The sequence below is a fragment of the Prionailurus viverrinus genome, chromosome B3, assembly GCF_022837055.1.
Source record: "Prionailurus viverrinus isolate Anna chromosome B3, UM_Priviv_1.0, whole genome shotgun sequence".
Taxonomy (NCBI): domain Eukaryota; kingdom Metazoa; phylum Chordata; class Mammalia; order Carnivora; family Felidae; genus Prionailurus; species Prionailurus viverrinus.
Window position 1 is genome coordinate 118020226 of NC_062566.1, and position 23524 is coordinate 118043749.

Consider the following 23524-nt stretch of genomic DNA (forward strand, 5'->3'; position numbering starts at 1 on the left):
GAGTTAAGACTTTTGAGGCTGTTGGGGCAGAATGAATGTATTTTGCATGCAAGAACATGATTTTAGAGGGGTCACAGGCAGACTGTTATAGGCTGAATGTTTGTCTCCCCTCTTTCCCACCTCATTTATATACTGAAGCTCTGAGCCTCCAGTGTGATAGAATTTCAAAGTGGGGCCTCTGGGAGATAATTAGGTTTGTATTAGGTCATGAGGGTGGGATCCCCATGATGTGATTATGCCCTTGTAAGTATTGGAAGCAGAGATCTGATCTCCACTGAAGAATGACCCTGTGAATGCACGATGAGAAAGCAGCCATCTACAGGCCAGGAAAAGGGCCCTCACCAAGAACTGAATGTGCCAGCAACTTGATCTTGAAATTCCTGAACCATGACAAATATCTATTGTTTTCTGATTTTTTTTTTTTTAATTTTTCAGAGAGAGACAGAGTGTGAGCAGGGGAGGGGCAGAGAGAGAGGGAGACAGAATCCAAAGCAGGCTCCAGGCTCTGAGCTAACAGCTCAGAGCCTGACGCAGGGACCGAAACCACGGACTGCGAGATCATGACCTGAGCCGAAGTCGGACGCCCAACCAACTAAGCCACCTAGGCGCCCTGACAAATATCTATTGTTTAAGATAGATATGGTATCCATACACCTATGGTATTTTGTTACAGGTGCCCACACTGATTAAGAAAATAGTAAGGGGAGATAATATACAGAACTTACTTTCAATTGCCTCAGGAAAAAATAATTGTGTGTGTGTGTGTGTGTGTGTGTGTGTGTGTGTGGTGTGTAGAGAGAATGATGGAGAATTTTCTTCAAGAACCATTGGTGAGTCAGTTGCAGTTATGATGTACCTCTATAATTCATCATGTCTCTCTTAAAAACAAAGATATTCTCTTACATAACTACAGAATAATTACTAATCAGGAAACCGATAGGGTACTATACTAATAGCTAGTCTACAGACTTTATTTAAATTTTGCCAGTTTTCCTAATAACGTCTTTATAGCAAAAGAGTCCTTGATAATGTGCTGCATTCTGGCTTTTCAGTTTCAGAAAAGGAAAAAGGTAAGTTTTGATTACAGGGTAAACTGACTTACAAGGAATGATCCTGAGCAGAGGTTTTGAGAATCCCATGAAAGAACACAAGATAACTACGTAATGATACAAAAATGGGGAAGCAATTATTGGGAAACAAAAACAAGTATATTCATACATTTGACATGAATACAAAACCATACAAGCATGATTTTATAAGCAAATAGATATATCGCCACTGAATGTGATAGCACGATGACAGAACCTGCCCACCCGGCAGACATTTTGGAACATTACAAAAGGGGGACGCCTGGTGGCTCAGTCGGTTAAGCGTCCGACTTCAGCTCAGGTCATGATCTCTCAGTCTGTGAGTTCGAGCCCCGCGTCAGGCTCTGTGCTGACAGCTCAGAGCCTGGAGCCTGTTTCAGATTCTGTGTCTCCCTCTCTCTGACCCTCCCCCGTTCATGCTCTGTCTCTCTCTGTCTCAAAAATAAATAAACGTTAAAAAAAAATTAAAAAAAAAAAAAAAGAAATCAATGTCCATTATGAACACCTATTATTCTTTGGCAACCAAAGGACTGTTATCATCCTTTTCTGCTAAATGAACCCTGTTTACTTCCAGTGTTGTTCCTTAAAAAGTTCTACTGAAATGGCCCTTTCTTGGAATCCTACTGAAATGTACTATCCTCTCCCTACCGCATACCACGCATACTAACGAAAATAGTTTGGAGCTTTGCACTGGTCACACAAGCTATTCCACACTCTGAACATATATTTCCAGAAGTGTCCTCCTTTTTTCAGCAGGGAAATTTTGAAAAGTAGGGAGTCCACATTTTTTTTTTTTTTTTTTTTTGCAATCAGGATAAATTCCCTCACTTGTGTCAATAGCATCCCCATATGGAATGCCTGAAAAGTGCTTCCAAAGCCAGCTGTAAAGCAAACATATTTTGACATTACTGTTTTCCTGCCTCAAAAATGGAGACCCCCAAGTATGTACGCACGGGAGCGTTTTCAGTTAGTTCAGTGGCATCCTGTGCACGCGGGCAGCGAGGCTCTGCCCCGGAGTTACCGTGCTCACCTGCCGCCCACATCCCCTCTGTAGCGTTTCCCAGTCTCCGGGTCAGCGTGTCACGGCATCACAGACCCGCGTAACAGGAGAGCGGAGCACGAGGGTGGCTCTGCCACAGGTGACTGCACCTTCATCTCGGCTCTCTTCCACCTCTGACACGTTCTGGGGCTGTGGCACCACACCCTCCGCTCTGGCTGTGTGGTGGACGCCGACTGAGAGGCAACCTGGTTCGCGTGCCTTTGCCTTCTCTGCGAATAATCTCGGATTATTCCGGTGGTCGCCTCTGTGCGACACGATCACGTTCCTTCCTCGGTCCTGACTGACACGGGGGTAGGCTCCTGTGCCACAATGAACCTAACAACACTCTCTCACGGGGATTTAAAATTTCCATGGGGAGAGTTTGTCCTTAAGTAGAATAGTATCTGTATTATATACACTCCATCAGAGTTAACATATCTGAAAACTTTTACAAATTTTTAGTTTTAACAAGTATTTCTTGAACGTTTGTATATTTTCAATAAAATTTAAAGTGGGCATATGTAGTGTTTCTCTTGTAAAGTCAGCATACATTACATACAATTTTACATGCAAAATACTGGAATTGGAAAAACACTGTACTTGGAAAGCACTAAACCAACACATTAAAGTATAAAGAAAATAATCTCCTGAAGTTCTACAACCCGGAGATAACCACTGTAACATTTTCATGTATATCCTGCCAGATAGGTAGGTAGGTAGATAGAGACACACACAAATATATAAATATAAATATATATATATACATATGTAATAGGGAGGGGGTACAGTTTTATGTAAAAGAAATTGCTTAATGTCATTAATATATTCTATCACCAGTCAGTAAGACAAACATCATTCTTTTAAGGGGTACAAAAATTTCCCAGTATGAATATATAGTGTAATTTATTTAACCAATCCCTGTGCATAATGTTTACACTTCCCCAATATTTTCAATATGTCAACACTTTGTATATCTTCTCACACTTTTGAGTTTTTCATAGGGATAAATTCCTGGAAATGAGATTGCCCACTCAAAAAGTATATGTGTGGGACGCCTGGGTGGCTCAATTGGTTGAGCGTCCGACTCTTAATTTGGCTCAGGTCATGATCTCAAGGTCAGGGGATCCTGTCCCACATGGGGCACAGACCGCTTGAGATTCTCTCTCTCTCCCTCTCTCTCTGCCACTCTCCCGTGTGTGCTTGCGCTTTCTCTCTTAAGAAAAAGAGGGAGGTGCATGGGTGGCTCACTGGGTTAAGCTTCTGATTTCAGCTCAGGTCATGATCTTATGGTTCATGGGTTCAAGCCCCACATCAGACTCTGTGCTGATAGCTTAGAGCCTGGAGCCTGGTTCAGATTCTGTGTCTCCCCCTCTCTCTCCCTCTCCCCCGCTCATGTTCTATCTCTTTCTCTCAAAAATGAGTAAACATTAAAAAAATGTATATGTACGTATGTGTATATATATGATTCTGATCAGAATATCATTTTAAAATGAATTTAAAGAAAGCTGTAGAAATATTTTTTTAAGCTTTCTGATTTCTAAAGTGCAATTGACTGCAATTTAAGTGATCCAAACCGTATCTTTAAATGAGTAAAACTACTATCTCAAAATATAATGTAACACAGAATCCTCTTGGGTTCCCAAAATGCATTGGTGAAAATGTGATACAAATGTCACTCTCCTCACCTGATCTTTAAGTCAGAGCATTTCAGGTACACAGTCCTACCTTCTGAGTGTTTTGGGGTTTTTTTCTTCTCTCTCTCTCTCCCTTCCTCTCTTCCTCATGCTTTCTTTCCTGACACATTGATTCTAAAATTCATGTGCAAAAGCAAAGGACCAGGAAGAGCCAAAGCAGTTTTGAAGAGAAAATGGGTAGGAGGAATCACCTTTATTAGATAATAAGACTTGGATAAACCTATAGTGATATTGGCAGTATGATTTTGATGGAACAGAATAGAAAACCCAGAAAGAGCACACTATGAATATGAAATTTGATTGATAATGATGGTGGCATTTCAAATCAGTGGGGAATGGACTAGTGCTGAGAGAGGTGATTTTCTGTATAGAAAAAGAAGAAAAAAAAAAAAATCCCCACCTCACCACCCCCATACACACCATCCCCATACACACCACACCTCACACCAATCTGTAAAATCAATTCCAGGTTGTTAGATACTCAAATATGAAAATTATATATATGTAACTCTAGCATAGAGGAGAAAATATTTATGACCTTAAAGTATAGAGTGACTTTCCTAAAACTACCAAAGCACAAATTATAAAATAAAGGTTGATAAGTTTGATCACTTAAAACCTTTGCAGGGGCACCTGGGTGGCTCAGTTGGTTAAGCGTCTGACTCTTAATTTCGGCTCAGGTCAAGACTCAGTTGCTCAACTGACTGAGCCACCCAGGCACCCCTAGGCAGTGTTTTTTTAGATATGGCTCTGTAAGTATAAGCAACCAAAAACAAATAAATTGGAGTAGATCAAAATTAACGTTTTTACCTCTTTGTACTTTTGTATTTCAAAGGACGCTGTCAGTAGAATGAAAAGATAATTCACAATGTATTTGAAATCATACGTGGATAAGGGACTTGTTATATAGAATACATAACGTACTCTTACAACTCAACAATAAAAAGACAACCCAATTTTAAAACAAAGGACTTGAGGGGCGCCTGGGTGGCTCAGTCGGTTAAGCGGCTGACTTCGGCTCAGTTCATGATCTTGTGGTCCATGAATTCGAGCCCCACATCGGGCTCTGTGCTGACAGCTCAGAGCCTGGAGCCTGTTTCGGATTCTGTGTCTCCCTCTCTCTGACCCTCCCCCGTTCATGCTCTGTCTCTGTCTCAAAAATAAATAAACGTTAAAAAAAATTTTTTTTAATAAAATAAAATAAAACAAAGGACTTGAATAGACATTTCTCCAAAGAAGATATACAAATGACTAGTAAATCCACGAAAAGATGCTCTGCATCATTAGTCATTAGGGAAACGCAAGTCAAAACCACAGTGAGATGCTACTTCATATCCACTAGGATAGCTAAAACCCTTGTAGTTGCTGGTGTAATCACAAAATGATATAGACACTTTGGAAAACAGTTCCTAAAATGCTAAACCTAAAGTTACCATATGATGCAGCATTTCTAGTCCCTGGAGAAATGAAACATACACACAAAAACTTCTACATAAATGCTCATGGCAACATTATTCCTAAGAGTCAAAAAATGGAAACAATCCAAATGTCCATAAATTGATGAACAGATAAACAAAATACAGAATAATTTTACAGTGGAATATTATTTAACAATAAAAAGGAAGTAATGATACATGTTAAAGATGAAAGAAACATTATGCATATTATAAAAAGCCAGAAATCAAAGGCTTCATACTCTGTGGTTCCACTAACATGAAATGTCTAGGACAGGTAAATCCACAGAGACAGAAAGTAGACTAGGAGTTTGCCAGGGCCAGGGGTGGAGTTTGTTTTTGGGGCGATGAAACTGTTCTAAAGTTACATTGTGATGATTGCACCATTATGTGAATATAATAAAAACCAACGAATTGTACACTTGGGAAGGGCGAATGTAATGATTTGTTAATTACATTTCAATAAAACTGTTTTGTAAGAAACAGGCCTTGTGCACAATATGACATCATAAACACAATAACACCAGGGGTTAGTATCCAGGTGCAAAAGCCATATAAATTAGAGGCAAGTATGCACTCCAGCAGAAAAATGGGCCAAAGATAGGAACTGTCAATTCACAGAGAAAGGAACTTGATCGCAAAATAAATATATGAATATGCTCATCCTCACTAGTCCAAGTTATTGTAAATAAAACAATGAAGTAACTGTTTCCATCTTTACCTTTCTGAAAGCTGTAAAAATAAAAGACCATATTAAATGTTGGCAACGTTATGTAGCAATGGGAATTTATATACAGGTGCTCTTAGTATAAATTGGTACAATTGTCTTGGAGAATAGTGGCAATTTCTAGAAAAGTTGAAATACACGTATTCATAATGACCACCCTATTAAGTTTTTATCTGGGTATATACAATAGCTGAGATTTGCAAACATTTTTGTTCTAGCCTATACTAAGGATGAACATTTTTCTATCAACCTAATGCACGTATAATGTATGAGGTCTTGGGAATGAGGACCTCAACATATTACTTTTGGGGGGATCAGTTCAACATGCTGTTTTCCCAAGAAATTCTGCTCATGCCACAAGGAGACATGTTTAAGAATGTTTACTGTAGAAATGTAATAATGAAAAAATGGAAGTAACCTAGTTTTTCATTAGTTTACTGTAGAAATGTAATAACGAAAAAATGGAAGTAACCTAGTTTTTCATTAGCTCATGCCACAAGGAGACATGTTTAAGAACGTTTACTGTAGAAATGTAATAACGAAAAAATGGAAGTAACCTAGTTTTTCATTAGTTTGTTGTAACCCTCCTACAACAAACAAGCAAAAAACCAGTATGGCATATTGCTAGAATGAATACTATACAGCATTGAAGAGATGACTCTAGATCTGTATTATCAACATGGGCAAATCTCAGAAACATATTGTTAAACAAAAGCTGCAGAAAGATACATATGGTGTGATATGTATATAAGGATTAAAAACATGCAGGAGAATACTGTATTGCTTATGGCTGTGTCTACAGGGAAGGTTTCATTCATTCATTCATTCATTCATTTATAAAAGGAATCTTTTTTCATCTTTTTAAATAATTTGTTTATTTTTGAGAGAGTGCTTGCACGCGCATGGAGGAGGGGCAGAGAGAGGGAGAGCTAGAATCCCTACCAGGCTCTTTGCTTTTAGTATCAGAGTCTGACGCAGGGCTTGAACCCACCAACGGGGAGTTCGTGACCTGAGCTGAGATCAGGATGCTTAACCAACTGAGCCACCCAGGCGTCCCAGAAAGGTATTTTTTTCATGCATGGTAATGATAAACACCAAAAATGAGGGTAGTTTTCATACTTTTGGGGGAGAAAGGGAAGTTAACACTTCACTAGGACAAACTTCTTAAACGGACTGGGGGAATTGCTTAAACATAAGTCAGATCAACACACCCCTGAGGGCTTCTTATCACTGACAACAAAAGACAGTTTCTGTTGGTTTGCAGGGCCCTGTGTCATCAGGTTCTCCCATACTTCTGACTTCATTCATATCCCGTCAGGTCACTGCACTCCAGCCGAGTGGGCCTTTCTGCTCTTCTCTGAACACATCAAGAAGCACCTCTGCCCTTCCCCCACCCTCTGCCCTGGGGCTTTTGCCCTCACAGTAACTCCAGCCTGGAAAACTTCTCTCATTAGTTTTCTCCCTGCCTCTGTGTACATTTTGCTTACCCCTTACCTCCTTCTGACAGGTTATCCTTGACCACCTTGTCTAAAATGCTTTCCTCTTCCCGTGATTTTTTTTTTTTTTTCTGGTTATAGAGCTTACAATTGCCTGGTATTTTAGTGTATATCTATTTGCTTATTAATTGTCTGCCTCTCCCATTGGAGTGTATGGTATTGTATTCCAGTGTTCAGATCATGCTTAGCTCATAGAGGCTCAGGAAGTATTAATGGAATAAATGAAAGAATTAATGATAGCTTTAATGTTTTATTTAATGGGAAAAAATAAGATCTAAAGCCTATAAGCTAATTAAGTTTTGATAAATCTATATGTTGAGTACCTTTTAATCTGCTTTTTGTATTAATTACAGTGTGCTATTTCATATATACTTGCTAGTTGACAAAAACCAGTTTCCCAAAATAATGTTGTAAATATACACAAGAAACAAGTTGTGGTACGTTTGCCGTTAAAGAAACCCGTAGCGTAGTTTTTATTGTTTCAGGTTTACAGGTGGTTAGACTCAGCAGGAGCTTACTGAACGTTCCTGGTAGTGGCAGTGACAGCGTGTGAGGAGCAGGAAGAGGCCGATGACCGTCCGATGGTCTGGAAATGGCACAGACCCTAGTGTATTTTATCGCCTTTCCATTAGTTCTTTCTAAGGGGCGGCGTGGCCACAAGTGGGACTTCTGTAGCACCCCTTCCCATTGTCCTATGAGGGGTCTAAGCTGTGACATGCTGGTTAGTGCTTCAAGGGAAGGGAAGCCTGTCAGCACGGACTTTTCTGCTATGTCTCCCGTTCTCACCTTGATTTGAAATGCCATGAAGCTGGGCTGAGACACCTGTGATCACCAATTAGACTGTAACAGAAATACATGTTGGAGACCCCTGTTTATGTGCTAACAGCTAGGATCTTTATTGCCTCCTGCGCAGGCTTGGCTTGCATGTAGAAGCAAAGGGAGCAGTTTATTTCTAGGACAGCTAAATTAGTGTCCTGGTTTCCTAAAAGCAGACGTTTTCTTAGCAGTGGAAGCTCATATAACTATTTATCTCAATCCAAGTATAGCTAAGTAATATGAGCAGCAAAATTATCTAATTACTGTATGAGTAGCAAAAAAGGAGCACAAATGGTGAGTTTTAAGTGAAATTCTAATATTAAGCCACTGATGATTTTAAAACAGACTAAGTTGTAGTATTTCTGAAATAATTAAAGGAAAATTTGATTCATAGAAAATCTGAGAAATATGACTAAGAAATGGCAATAAATTGAAAATGTAAAGACTTGGATTCTAATCGCAATTTAGAACTTAGAATTAAATTTTTGAATTCAGTTTCCTAGAATGTGTGTGACTGGACACATTGCTCAATCTCCTTTCCTTGGTGCTGTCATTTAGTCATGTGAAGAGGACTCAGAATCACTTGTAAAAGAAGGGCTTCTCACTGTGTTGGTGTATTTTTCATCCTGTGTATTTAAATATAAATCCCTTTTGACAGTATTCTGTAGTTTCTTTATCTCTTTAATCTCAAAAACCATATTGATCTTTGCATCCTTTTTCGCTAAAAAAAAAACCCTGAAGAGTCCTTGAATACAAGAATTATCTCTTTATTTGTGTCTTCAGAGTACAAACCTTGATACAGAGATTAAATATTTGTTGAGAAGAATGAGATGATAACGCTGATTTTGAGCTCCTTGGTAGAAAGGGGGCTCTAGGTTCCTAGGAGAGGCTTTGATGTCTGATAGTTATTTGTGCAGTTTTGGGATGTTAAAAAATGAAACAGGAGGAATGTCCATTCCCGGGTACGTGAAATTAAGGAGAGAGGGAGAGGGTCAAGTTGTAAGGGATTTCCCAGGGTTGGTAGTACCGAAGTGAAGAGAGGGAATGTGTAGACTATTGTATTCTCTGCTTTCTATTTCAGGCATGTCCACATTCTCTCCCTGCCCCTAGAAAAGCAGACATCTTTGATTGATTGCTGGACACTATATATAAAGGACCTGCAGAGACTCAAGTCCATGTTGTTTTCTCCTTTTGCTCTGAGCACCCGCAATCTAACCAGGGACTGAGATAGGTGGGACTGGGCTAAAACTTTGGGTAGATTCCACTAAGGATGGGATCCATTGTGTTTGTTGCAAGCCCCTCCCTCTAGCATTGTAAGACTGTGGTTGATTTCAAGCCACCTTTCTAGTCTAGCTCTCTAGCTTCTCTAGCACGTGGTAAGTGTCCTGTGCAGAAAACTGGCCATAGGTCTGGGGCTCTGCTAGAATTCAGTCTGTGACACCATCCTATAGAGCTATCATAAGCCCCACTGGTTTTTCTTCCTCTTGGCAGAGTTCTTCTGCTTGTGGCAAGCCCATTTATGATCATTCGTGCTCACACTCTGCAAATAACACCAGGGAAGAAAATGACTAGCGATTTCAGCTCACTAAGGAAAGGTTCTTCTTCTCTGGAATTTTCGTTTATTTGCCCTCTTTGCTTTGCATGAGAGACAGTTCTTCAATGTCTTTAAAACTATTTCTTGTTTTGAGTAATCTGTGTAGTTTTATCTAGTTGTTCTGTGGAAGTAATGGTTTGTCTCTACCTATTAATTTTAACCTATAAGCAGAAGTCTCAGTATGGTTTTTTGTTTTTGTTGATGTAAATGGGACATCAAAATAAAGTTGTTCAAACAACTTTGATAGAGGGTGCCTGGGTGGCTCAGTCGGTTAAGGGTCCAATCAGGTCATGATCTCACGGTTCACGGGTTCAAGCCCTGTGTTGGGCTCTCTGCTGTCAGCACAGAGCCTGGAGCTTGCTTTGGATTCTGTGTCTCCCTCTCTTTCTGCCCCTCCCCAACTTGTGCTCTCTCTCTCTCTCAAAAATAAATAAACATTAAAAAAAAAAAAAAAAACAGAAATTCTCTTTGTAAAGTCTGAAGGTAGACAGGTAGCATTCAGTAGGGTATGAGCTATCTTTGTTTTGTAATCTTTTAGGATGTTTTTATTTTTATTTATTAAATTTCTTTTTGTAGTGTTTATTTTTGAGAGAGAGGGAAAAAAAAAAACCCACAGTGGGGAAGGGGTGGCAAGAGAGGAAACACAGAATCTGAAGCAGGCTCCAGGCCCGAGCTGTCACCACAGAACCCAAGGAGGAGGCTCGATCCCACGAACTGTGAGATTATGATGGGAGCCGAAGTCAGACGCTTAACCCAGGTGCTCCTGTTTATTTTTTGTTTGAGAGAGAGAGAGAGGGAGAGAGAGAGCACGGGAGCATGAGCTGGGGAGGGGGGGGGGGGGTGGAGAAAGAGAGAATCTTAAGCAGGCTCCATGCTCAGAGCAGAGCCCAATGAGGGGCTTGATCCCACTACCCCGGGACCATGACTGAAGCAGAAATCAAGAGTCGGAGGCTTAACTCACTGAGCCACCCAGGCACCAGGATGTTTTGTTGTTGTTGTTGTTGTTGTTGTTTTAGCATCTCCGTCTTCAATCACATCCATCTACATTCCAGGCCACTGGCACTTCATTCTCTTTCTCTCCAGGAAAGAGAAGTGGAAGGAGAACAATTGTTTCAAGGGATGTAATCCGGCCCTGGTACCTGCCCCTTCTGTTCACTTCCTGTTGGCCAAAGTTCATTACATGGCTACTCCTAGCTGCCAGGGAGATTGAGAAATGTAGACTGTAGCTGGATGACCATGGACCCAGCTAAATCTGAGAGCTTCTATTACCAAAGGGGAGATAGGAATATCTACAGGGGGCCAGTTAGCAGTCTCTGTGATGCTATGGTGTGGGGAGAAGCTCTAACCAGAGTTTTCTTCTAAACAGTCCAATTTTCTTAAACTCTTGTACTAAATAATCTATTACTTCCTCTTTGGTTTGTGATTTTTCAACCCTGAATGAGTCTTGTTTAATGTTTATGAGCATGTTCTCCATAGTTAGGCAAAGTTAGCAGACAAATACTGTCTGAATTTTGATCTGTGGTCTTCTGTTGTCTTTTTTTAAAAATACTAGTTCTGATTTTTGTTTTTCCTTTTTTGGTCTGTCTTCATGTGTGTTAATGAGAACCTGGAAAGGGTTTAGTTATAGGTGGCAATGAGACTCTCACGTCTTCAAAACAGGAAAGGTACTGCCTTATAATTTTGGACCAGATGTCCCTTATCCCAGATAAGAGTAAACAATATTCCAAATGCACAAAATTAACAGAGTTAGGAGCCCTTTTAAAAATTTTTACTGACGCTCTGAAAATCAGTAGGTGCCTAGTCAGTGTAAGTGTACAGAAGTTCTAAGACATTTTAACACAGAATATATAACTGTTAAATTTCTCTCAGTTGATAGCAGTGGAAACTGACTCTAGCTAACCAAAAAGGTGATTTACTGCAAGGATCATAGGCATGCAAAAAATAAATAAAAGGAGGGAGCAGGGTAGACCTGATGAACAACTCAGAAAAGTCAGACGGGAACTAGCACCTGGGACCTCAGCAGGAGTTCACAGACCTTTTCTCCAGGATGTTGGAGATCCAGCGCCCTTCAGACTCTTTCCCTGTTGAAACCATAAATCCCCATGAGAGAGTGTTGTTAGGTTCATTGTGGCACAGGAGCCTACCCCCGTGTCAGTCAGGACCGAGGAAGGAACGTGATCGTGTCGCACAGAGGCGACCACCGGAATAATCCGAGATTATTCGCAGAGAAGGCAAAGGCACGCGAACCAGGTTGCCTCTCAGTCGGCGTCCACCACACAGCCAGAGCGGAGGGTGTGGTGCCACAGCCCCAGAACGTGTCAGAGGTGGAAGAGAGCCGAGATGAAGGTGCAGTCACCTGTGGCAGAGCCACCCTCGTGCTCCGCTCTCCTGTTACGCGGGTCTGTGATGCCGTGACACGCTGACCCGGAGACTGGGAAACGCTACAGAGGGGATGTGGGCGGCAGGTGAGCACGGTAACTCCGGGGCAGAGCCTCGCTGCCCGCGTGCACAGGATGCCACTGAACTAACTGAAAACGCTCCCGTGCGTACATACTTGGGGGTCTCCATTTTTGAGGCAGGAAAACAGTAATGTCAAAATATGTTTGCTTTACAGCTAGCTTTGGAAGCACTTTTCAGGCATTCCATATGGGGATGCTATTGACACAAGTGAGGGAATTTATCCTGATTGCAAAATAAATAAATAAATAAATGTGGACTCCCTACTTTTCAAAATCCCCCTGCTGAAAAAAGGAGGACACTTCTGGGAATATATGTTCAGAGCATGGCATAACTTGTAGCATATCTAATTTAAACTCCTCAAAACTTACCAGTAATTTCTAAACTGCCAAATCCAGTGGCTTAATAGAGTAAGACAAGCCAGGTTCTATCAACTTACTAACTGGACTGGTTATTTAAATGATCTGGAATTCAGTCTTATTCATAAAATGGGGATAATATACACCCAGAAAGGACCTTGTGAAGACTAGATACGTGAAGAAGCTGGAGGAGGTCCTGGCCACAGTAAATGGTGCCTGTTACAATTATAGCCTTGCTTTCCCACCGCCACCACATTGCATACCCTCCTTAATGAAATGGCCTCTCTCTCTCCTTGGGCTTTCTCAAACCACTTCCCAATGATTCTGTTCTTGCACAATCAGCCTTCTTCAGCAGTGTGTGTGTCTTCTCCCAGTAACATTATGATTCCCCCGTATTACTTCCTAGGTGCCTCGTCTTCTTGCTTAGTGCCTTCTTCTGCTTCACCAATTCTCCTGGCTTCAACCACCACCAGTTCATTCCTTCAACTAAGATTCCCTAAGATCCTACCATACACCAGGCACAAGGCAAATATAGAAGTCCCCCTTACCCATGTTTTCCAAACCCACAGTCAACCACAGTCTGGAAGATGGTCCTCCTTCTGACGTATCATCAGAAGGTCAACACCAGTCTTAATGCTGTGTCGCAATGCCTACATCATTCACCTCATTTCGTCACATCCTGTAGGCATGTTATCGTCTCACATCATCACAACAGTGAGTACAGTACAATAAGGTATTTTGAGAGAGAGAAACCACATTCACATAACTTTTATTACAGCGTATCATTATAATTTTCTATTCTATTATTATTTATTGTGGTTAATCTCTTACTGTGCCTAATTTATAAATTAACATTTATCATGGGAATGTATGTAGAGGAAAAAATAGTATATACAGGGTTTGATACTATCTACTGTACACAGTGGTTTCAGGCATCGACTAGGGATCTTAGAAAATATGCCCCACGGATAAGGGGAACTATGCAGTAAAATCTCAGGTGTTTGCTGAAGGCTTACTAATTAGACAGCAGGAGGCTTATTTAGAATAAGTCAAAACCATTAAATTTGGGAAGTCAGTACTTTACTTTCTAAACCTACCAGATTACCAAATTTGTTGAATACTTTCCCCAACCTCAATATGCGTTATTTGGAGTAAGGCTGGGCCATACCCATAGTCTCAGTACAACTTCGTATTTCACTGTACTTAGAGATTAGCAGAAAGCAGCAGGCTGGTAAAACAGACCACACTAAAAAAAATCAATACCCCTACACCAGGGATTATCCCAATCCTTTTGGGTCCTACAGTACACATGTATTATTTCTACAATCAGAAGCAAAAATTTTTTAAAGAGGAAAAATAGCAACCTTAATCTTTATTATGGGTCTTGAAGGTAACATTAAAGACCGCAAACATCAACATAAATGTTCTCAGATTAAATGGGTTGAGAGAAAGGGCTTACTTGCTTAATCAGTCACAAACTACAAATTATATTATGGAAGCCTTCTTAGAAGCTATTCAGAAGGCAACGGACTTCTGAGGCCACAAACCACGTATTTAATCAAGTAAGGCACACCCACTCAGAATGCAAACACAGTCTCTACCCATCCCTCTCAATTGCCTATTCTGCCAATAAAACACTACTTCTTTCTTTCAAAAACTGAATCTAATTGAATCTCAACCAATTAACTATCTTGCCCCAGAGCACTACAAAGTTTCTAGGGCACCTAGGCCAACCCTAAAAAGTGGGCAAGCCTGCTTTCCCTGAATATCCAAGTTTTAAAATACTGTCTTAAGAATACAGAGGTTTATGTATTAAATACTGCTTTCATTGCCCAAGAAGTTTTATTCGAGAGAATTCCTGAGTGGAATTAATGACTCTGGAATCTTTCAGATCCAGCTAGGAAGATTTGAAATGTTCTTCTCCTTGGAAGAAGTGCATTCAAAACAAAAATCTAGTCCCACAACTGTAGTTACAACATTATTTTGGCTCAATGCCTTGAGGTCTTTGGATGTCTCATGAGACCTGTGAAGTGTGAACAGGTATCATGGCCAAGTGTGAACAGATACTCCTCCAGCTCTTGTCTTAAAACTAACTTCTTTTCACAGTTACTGTTTCCTTTCAGTGGAAACAAAAGCTAGTAGCTATTTAGTAAACCACCCTCCATTAGTTATTCATTTGCCTCCTAAGTAGCAAGACTGGCCCTTTGTTCTTTCTACTTTGCTTGTCTTATATTTAAATAAGAACATGACTTGTGCCCCAAGTCCTCCTTAGGATAGAATCTTATTCTGGCAGCTAGAAGGCTGTCATCATTCTAATATATCATTAAAACTACTTCTAAAACTACTTCTACAGGTTAGAAAGTTAGGTTCAAAATGATCTCAAAGGCAGGTAATTTTTTTTTCCCCTTCAATACTTAACAACTAGTTAAGGAAGGTAAAATGTGTGCCCAAACCTCAAACGTTCCTTAAAGAAATGAAAGAGATTTTTTTAAAAAGGCTGTAAACAAGGAACTCTAAAAGTAAAAACAAGTATACTATTTCAGGTGCAACCAAAATACGGCATTTATTTGATCAAACGTTAAACCCACGGTAAGAAACTCTTGCAATTAAGATCACTGAATGCTGCAACACGCTGAAGAAAAGTTCCTGCAAATCCTCTAGGGGTCTTTAAAAATAGAATAGAATCATCTATCAAGATTACTTTTTAATAAAGTCCTACAAAGAGATAAAAGAACTGAATTACATAAACCCCTAAAGGTGCCTTCTAGCTCTAATTCTGCCAAAGCTCCCAATTCTAACTCTTTCAAAGTTTTCCTAGTGCTAATTGCCACCCTTCACCTCAAATAAAGGCTGGCCCTCCTCTCACCCCTCTGAATGGTAAGGGAGGAAAAATTACTGCTTTATTGCTCCTCTTCCTTGTGAAAACTCCACGTCTACTGTCATCGTTAAAAAACAGTCATGTCAGGGGCGCCTGGGTGGCTCGGTCGGTTAAGCGTCCGACTTCGGCTCAGGTCATGATCTCGCGGTCCGTGAGTTCGAGCCCCGCGTCGGGCTCTGTGCTGACAGCTCAGAGCCTGGAGCCTGTTTCAGATTCTGTGTCTCCCTCTCTCTGACCCTCCCCCGTTCATGCTCTGTCTCTCTCTGTCTCAAAAATAAATAAACGTTAAAAAAAAATTAAAAAAAAAAAAAAAAAAAAAACAGTCATGTCGGGGTGCCTGGGTGGCACAGTCAGTTAAGCCTCCGACTTCAGCCAGGTCACGATCTCGCAGTCCGGGAGTTCGAGCCCCACGTCAGGCTCTGGGCTGATGGCTCAGAGCCTGGAGCCTGTTTCTGATTCTGTGTCTCCCTCTCTCTCTGCCCCTCCCCCGTTCATGCTCTGTCTCTCTCTGTCCCAAAAATAAATAAACGTTGAAAAAAATTAAAAAAAAAAAAAAAAACAGTCATGTCTACACAGGGCTCCCGTAGAGAGCAAAACCCAATGCTCCTGCGATGTTCCTCCTCTCCTCTCCTCTCACTGAGCTACCACACTCACAGCACTTCTCACACCTGATTGGGGCGGGGGGCGGTGTTCCACCGTGACACCAGCTGGTGTCGATCTAACCCAATTCTGACACTCTCTTCCTGGAGATGTGTCAGATCCCGCAGGTGAAGGCCCCACCCCCTTCAGATGCCTGTCACAAGTCCAGGTTGTCCCACGGCTTCTGACCCATCGGCTATAAATCAGGTTTCTCACCACTTCCTCCACTGGTTGATAATTTGCTAGAATGGCTCACAGAACTCAGGAAGACTGTTTATTTACTATTTCCCAGTTTATTATAAAAAGATACAATAAAGGACACAGACGAACAGGGACAATGTGTGTGGGAAGGGGCGCCACTCTCCTAGCATCTCCTTATGTTCAACAACCCGGAAGCTCCCTGAACCTGGTACTTTGAGGATTTTTATAGAGGCTTCACGCATCAGCAATCATTAACTTCATTTCCAGCCTATCGCTCCTCTGTGGAGAATGGGGGTGGAGCTGACACCTGGCTTGGTCTTTCTGGTGAGCAGCCCCCATGCGGGAACCTACACAGAGTCACCTCATTAGAACAAAAGACACTGCTATCACTGGGGAAATTCCAAGGGATTTAGATACTCTGTGTCAGGAATAAGGGTCAAAGACTAAATATTAGAACAAAAGATGCTCCTAGTATTATCACTTAGGAAATTGCACAAGTTTCATGAGCTCTGTGCCAGGATATGGGAGCAGAAACACATAGACACATTTTTCCCTATTACCTCACAGCTACTATGCAAAAAAAAAAAAAAAAAAAAAAAAGAGAGAGAGAGAGAGAAAATAACAAGTGTTAGCGAGGATGTGAAGAAATTGGAACCCTTGTGCACTGTTGATGGGAATGTAAAATGGTATAGCTGCTGTGGAAAACAGTACGGCATTTCCTCAAAAACTTCAAAATAGAATTATCATATGATAAAGCAATTCCACTTCTGAATATATATCCAAGATGACAGAAAGCTCGGTCTTGAAGAGGTATTTGTATACCCATATTCAAAGCAGCATTATTCACAATACCTAAACCTTGGAAGCAACCCAAGTGTCAATTAACAAATGGCTGGGAATGCAAACTGGTGCAACCACTCTGGAAAACAGTATGGAGGTTCCTCAAAAAACTAAAAATAGAACTACCCTACGACCCAGCAATTGCACTACTAGGCATTTATCCATGAGATACAGGTGTGCTGTTTCAAAGGGACACATGCACCCGCATGTTTATAGCAGCCATACAATAGCCAAAGTATGGAAAGAGCCCAAATGTCCATCGATGGATGAATGGATAAAGATGTGGTGTATATATATATATATATATATATACAGTGGAGTATTACTCGCCAATCCGAAAGGATGAAATCTTGCCATTTGCAACTACGTGGATGGAACTAGAGGGTATGATGTTAAGTGAAATTAGTCAGAGAAAGACAAATCTCATATGACTTCACTCATATGAGGACTTTAAGATACGAAACAGATGAACACAAGGCAAAGGAAGCAAAATTAATATAAAAACAGGGAGGGGGACAAAACATAGGAGACTCTGAAATATAGAGAACAAACAGAGGGTTGCTGGAGGGGAGATGGGCTAAATGGGTAAGGGCTTAAGGAATCTGCTCCTGAAATCATTGTTGCACCATGTGCTAACTAACTTGGGTGTAAATTATAAAAAATACAGAAAAATAAAATAAAATAAAAATAAACTCCTACAAGAAAAAAAAAACAAATAAATGGCTAAGCAAAATGTGGTTTATACATACAATGGAATATTATTCAGCCTTTAAAAGGAAGGATATTCTGATACACAGTGCTACATGGATGAACCATGAGGACATTATGCTAAATGAAATAAGCCAGTCATAAAAAGAAAAATATTGTACGATTCCATTTATATGAGGTACTTACAGCAAATTCATAGAGACAGAAGTAGAATGGTGGTTGCCACGGACTGGGTGGGCTAGGTGGAGGAGGGAATGGGGAGTTACTGTTTGATGGGGACAGAGTTTCCGTTTTACCAGAAGAAAAAGTTGGGGCACCTGGGTGGCTCAGTCGGTTGAGCGTCCGACTTCAGCTCAGGTCATGATCTCACAGTCTGTGGGTTCGAGCCCCGGGTCGGGCTCTGGGCTGATGGCTCAGAGCCTGGAGCCCGTTTCAGATTCTCTGTCTCCCTCTCTCTCTGACCCTCCCCTGTTCATGCTCTGTCTCTCTCTGTCTCAAAAATAAATAAACGTTTAAAATTAAAAAAAAGAAGAAGAAGAAGAAGAAACAGTTATGGCAGTGGATGGTGGTGGTGGTAGCACATTATGAATGTATATAATACCACTGAACTGTATACTTACAAATGGTTAAGATGGTAAATTTTATATTATGTGTATTTTACTACAATGAGAAGAAACTGGGGGGGGGGGGACCCAGAAAACAAAAACAAACAGTAATGTTTGATTGTTTTATATGCCCATTCTACCAAAGGATCTATTTACTCAGACTCTAAACCCAAATAGAACAAAGGGCAAGCATATATATCCATCCCATCAGACGCAGAAACTCTTGAGAGTGTAAAAGGACCCTAGAAGTTTCTAACCTCTCTTCTGTTCATCCAAAGACAAATGCTGGGATATGGGAGGAAACAAACCTGTATCTTGGGGCTTAAAAACTCTCGATTTATATTTCAGTTAAAAGAGGACACAAACCTGCAGACTTAATATCTTATGTGTATTTTTATGGCATAATTGGGAACATTCCCCCAGCAACTGAGGAAAAATAGAGGTTGGAGCACTAATGTAGCACTTTAAAGTGATTAACTTAATGTAGCACTTTAATTAAAACAAAAACAACTAAAAATTTTTTAAATATACTCTTGCTCCCATGAAGTTACCAAAAATCTCTTTGGCTTAAGGAAAAACAAACAAACCCATGGTCAATATTCCTCATATTCATGTACAAAGCTGTATCTCTAAAGTCTCTGTTTTTCAACGTTTATTTATTTTTGGGACAGAGAGAGACAGAGCATGAACGGGGGAGGGGCAGAGAGAGAGGGAGACACAGAATCGGAAGCAGGCTCCAGGCTCTGAGCCATCAGCCCAGAGCCTGACGCGGGGCTCGAACTCACGAACCGCAAGATCGTGACCTGGCTGAAGTCGGACGCTTAACCGACTGCGCCACCCAGGCGCCCCTAAAGTCTCTGTTTTAAAAAGACTTGTGACAAACAGTTTTCTAGAAGGGACACTGGAGCCCTAAACATTCTTTCAGGCCTTCTACTAGACCATTTTTCCAGATGCCACCACAGTGCCTTGAGTGGAATTTTTCTCTACAATATACTAGAAAAAGTCAGCCAGCTATTAGAGTCATACAAATTTTTAAATTTCACTTTAGCAACTTGATGTGTCTTCATCTTATTATTAATCAGCTGTCTCTGAAGAAATATCATGCCAGGGCGCTTGGGTGGCTCAGTTGATTAAGCATCTGACTTCGACTCAGGGCATGATCTCGAGGTTTGTGAGTTTGAGCCCCACATCAAGCTCTGTGCTGACAGCTCGGAGACTGGAGCCTGCTTTGGATTCTGTGTCTCCCTCTCTCTCTCTGCCCCTCCCCCTACTCATGCTCTGTCTCTCTCTCAAAAATAAATACAAACATTAAAGAAATATATATCATGCCTACAAATGTTAAATTGCTAGATTATGGGAGGGAGAAATTTACTATTAAATCAGAACATAACTCCTTTGTTAGGTGAAAAGAGCAGCTAAACACAAAACACTTCCTGAAGTGGAAACACCTTTCTCTTGTCTTCCTTTTCCTTCTTAAAAATCATAATCCACTCATTCATCGGCAATGTATTCTCTGACTCCTACCCCTTAGGTTTCCATGCTGTACCCTATACCACAAGTTTATTACCCATTTATGTTACTAAAAAAACAACCCTTTACACCATTAATAACGAGAGCATTCTCACCATTTCTTCTCTCACACATTTCTTTAAAAATGAAAATAAATCTTTTGTTTTTTAATAGTTTTTATTTACCTTTTTTTCTTAAAAATTTTAAGGTGTATTTATTTTTGAAGGACAGAGAAAGAGAAGGGCAGGGGAGGGGCAGAGAGAGAGGGAGACACAGAATTTGAAGCAGGCTCCAGGCTCCGAGCTGTCAGCACAGAGCCAGATGCGAGGCTCGAACTCATGAGCCTCAAGATCATGCCCTGAGCCGAAGTCGGAGGCTTCACCGACTGAGCCACCCAGGTGCCCCGAAAATAAATCTTTTGAATCTGTGCATTACGGTGCCTTCCATCTTACAACTTCAAGGGAGGTCAAGTCTTTTATTTGTCCCCCAACTCTCATAGTTTTACTATGTCAGCATGACCTGGAGAAATGCTCTATTTTCTATTTCACACCAAACAGTAACAGGTCTATCTACCATATCACATCTACTGACTTGGGGTGGGGGGGGGGGGAGCTGCTAGATAATTAAAGCCAAATAAATCACAATAGTCACACTACTGCTACTGGGAACAGATGGCTTTGGGAGGGAAAAAAAAAGTTTTCCTTAATATCTGATTGGGATTTATAAGTATTAAAGTCAATTGCAGGGGCACCTGGGTGGCTCCGACTTTGGCTCAGGTTATGATCTAGAGGTTTGTGAGTTCCAGCCCCACAAATGGTTCTGTGCTTACAGCTCAGAGCCTGGAGCCTGCTTCGGATTCTGTGTTTCCCTCTCTCTCTGCCCCTTCCCTCTCTCTCTCTCTCTCTCAAAAATAAATAAACATTAAAATTTTTTCATTAAAAATAATTAAAAAAAATAAAGTCAATTGTAAATCTCACAACACTTTCTTCAAGTAACACTGTCCTTTAATCTTTTTAAACAGCTTGTCTTTAAAAACACATCTCAGGGAATATGTCATCCAGAGAATTGGAAGGCTGTTAATAATTATTGTCTTCAATTCACAACTTTTCAAAATATTTCAGAACTGCCTGAACTTGGTTGGTGATTCAACCTTGGTTAACTGGTATAGATAGAGACGCATCACACGTCACCACCTGCGTTCAACAGCCCCTTCTGTGATAGCACGCTTGCTCACAGGGACCACCTAACTCTACCTAGAGCCCGGGATGGGGTTTCACCAAGGGCTGGGTAGAAGCATAATGCTTGTGAGGCACCAGGCCCGGTTCACTGTCAGATCTGTGGTCCAATGCCTTGCTTGCAGAAGGGGTAGGTATGTGTTAGGGAGAGACTGGGTTTGTTTCCGCCTGGTACCACCTCCTAACTTTCTCTGCCTCCTGAGGACCCCGAGGGTGTTTCTCAGGACTCTTAAAGGAAGCAACCACCTCGAGGACAGGAGGAGGGAGCCTCCAGGGAAAAAACCAAGAGCCCCGGAGTGGATCCTCCCAGGGTCCGCAGGGTCACTCCCTGCCTCCCCGGGGGAGGAGGGGCACGAATTTCTGGTCAAATCAGGCGGAGGAAGGCACTGTGGCTTTGAGCAGAACCCAAACCTCTGCAGGAAAAGAGGAAGACCTCAGACGCGGAGAGATGGGGGAGCCCCTACGCCTCCCTTGAGCCTCCCGCTCCGGGCAGGCCCGGTCAGCGCCGGGACACCGCTTCCAGCACACCTGAGCCGTGCCCGGCGCCCGCTCCCGGCCCCGCGGACGGTCAACGCGACCTCGCCCTGCCCGGCCGCCCCCTCCGCCGACTCGGCACGGGCGCAGCTCGCGGGGTCCCGGCCCACTGCCTCCGGTTCAGCCCGACCGCCCAGTCCCACCGTACCTGGCCGGCGGCGGCGGCTGCGGCGGCGGCGGCAGCGGCGGTGCTCCTCACGTACCCGTTCCGCACTTCCCCGTTCGCCACGCAGCCGTTCGCCCGCACAGGGCGACGATAGCAGCAGCCTCCGGGCCCCGGCCGCATCGTCCCGGTAGCACCAGGCACAAGGCGACTCTGTAGGCGGCGGCCGAGACGGCAGCAGCTTCAGTCCCGCTCAGCACCCCACCCACCTCCTCGAAACCGGAAATGGTTGCACGCCCCCGCCAATTACCGGCCTGGCCGTCACATAGGGGCGGGGCCCACTCCGGGGAGTAGGTGGTTCGCCCAAAGCCCCGCTGCCAAGGGGAAACGGGGCGGGGCCGGACAGGAGGGTCATAAGCCTAAGGACTGATGACCAATCAGGAGGAGGAGGAGGCAGACCCTATGCTACAGTCTGGCCAATCACGGGGGCGACAGCAAAACAGCTTGCTGGTGTTGAGGAGGTGGTCTGAGGAGGCTTTGGCGGCTTCTTGGTCCACGCAAAGGAGGCGGGGCCCAGGAAGAAGTAGCCAATTAGAGTGTGAGAAAAGGAAGGGGGCTGAGCCCAAGTGTCCAGAGCGGGTTCCTGGGTTCTCCCGGACAGGTGGCGCCCTCTTTGCCCTTGCCTTCGGGGAAGTTCTCCGAGGTGAATCCCAGCCCGAGACAGGGATCCTTTATTTAATTTGCGAATTCCTATGTAGGTGTCTGTAGAAGAGCATTCTCTAACCATTCCTCGACATGCACCGTACAATAACATATTTCTTAGTAATTCGAACGTCGCTTGGCCCTTCACATCTGCCCCCAGTCAGGATTTTCTGTACAATTTCCTTTAAAGGGTACTTATTTGAGAGCCAAGGAACCTGAATAACTGAAAGCTAAACCTTGAGTAGCCACTTTGGGAGCCAAATTCTTTAAAGTTAACACTTGTTTCATAGACTCACAGCAAGAAATATATTAATAAAACATCATGCACCTATCATAATGCCTGGCCCATAGTAGGAGCATAATAAATATTATTTTCGCACCCCTTTAGTTCTCTCTTCCCGTAGGGGTTAGAAAGGAAATGGATCTACATCATAACACGAGACTTTTGGGGGAGCCTGGGTGGCCCAATCAGTTGAGCCTCTGAGTTTGGCTCAGGTCATCATCTCACAGTTCTGAGTTTGAACCCTGCATGGGGTTCTCTGCTGTCAGAGTAGAGCCCGCTTCGAATCCTCTCTCTGCACCTCCCCTGCTCATGCTCTCTCTAGGTCTCAAAAATAAATATACATAAAAAAAGAGAGAGAGAGACTTTTGGTTACCCATAAAGAATTTCGTGTCACAGTCAAGAGCATGGACTCTGGAGGTGGTCTGGGTTTGAATCCTGACTGCACCACTTACTACTAGCTGAGTGACCACTATATATCTTCATCTGTTCAGTGAAGACAATAATAGTTGTCCTGAGGATTTGAGTTAATATATGTAGTGTATTTTGTATAAGACATGGCCATG

The 23524-nt window shown here is 42.2% G+C and overlaps 1 protein-coding gene across 1 annotated transcript in view; it reads right to left on the bottom strand.

Moving 5' to 3' along the window:
- Nucleotides 1–22241, bottom strand: part of SPTLC2 (serine palmitoyltransferase long chain base subunit 2) — a 105829-nt gene extending 83588 nt beyond the window's left edge. Inside the window, exon 1 of the mRNA XM_047862912.1 lies at nucleotides 22022–22241. Coding sequence (XP_047718868.1) covers nucleotides 22022–22159 — 138 coding nt within the window. The 5' untranslated portion in view covers nucleotides 22160–22241. The remainder of the gene's footprint in view (nucleotides 1–22021) is intronic.
- Nucleotides 22242–23524: the final 1283 nt, after the last annotated feature.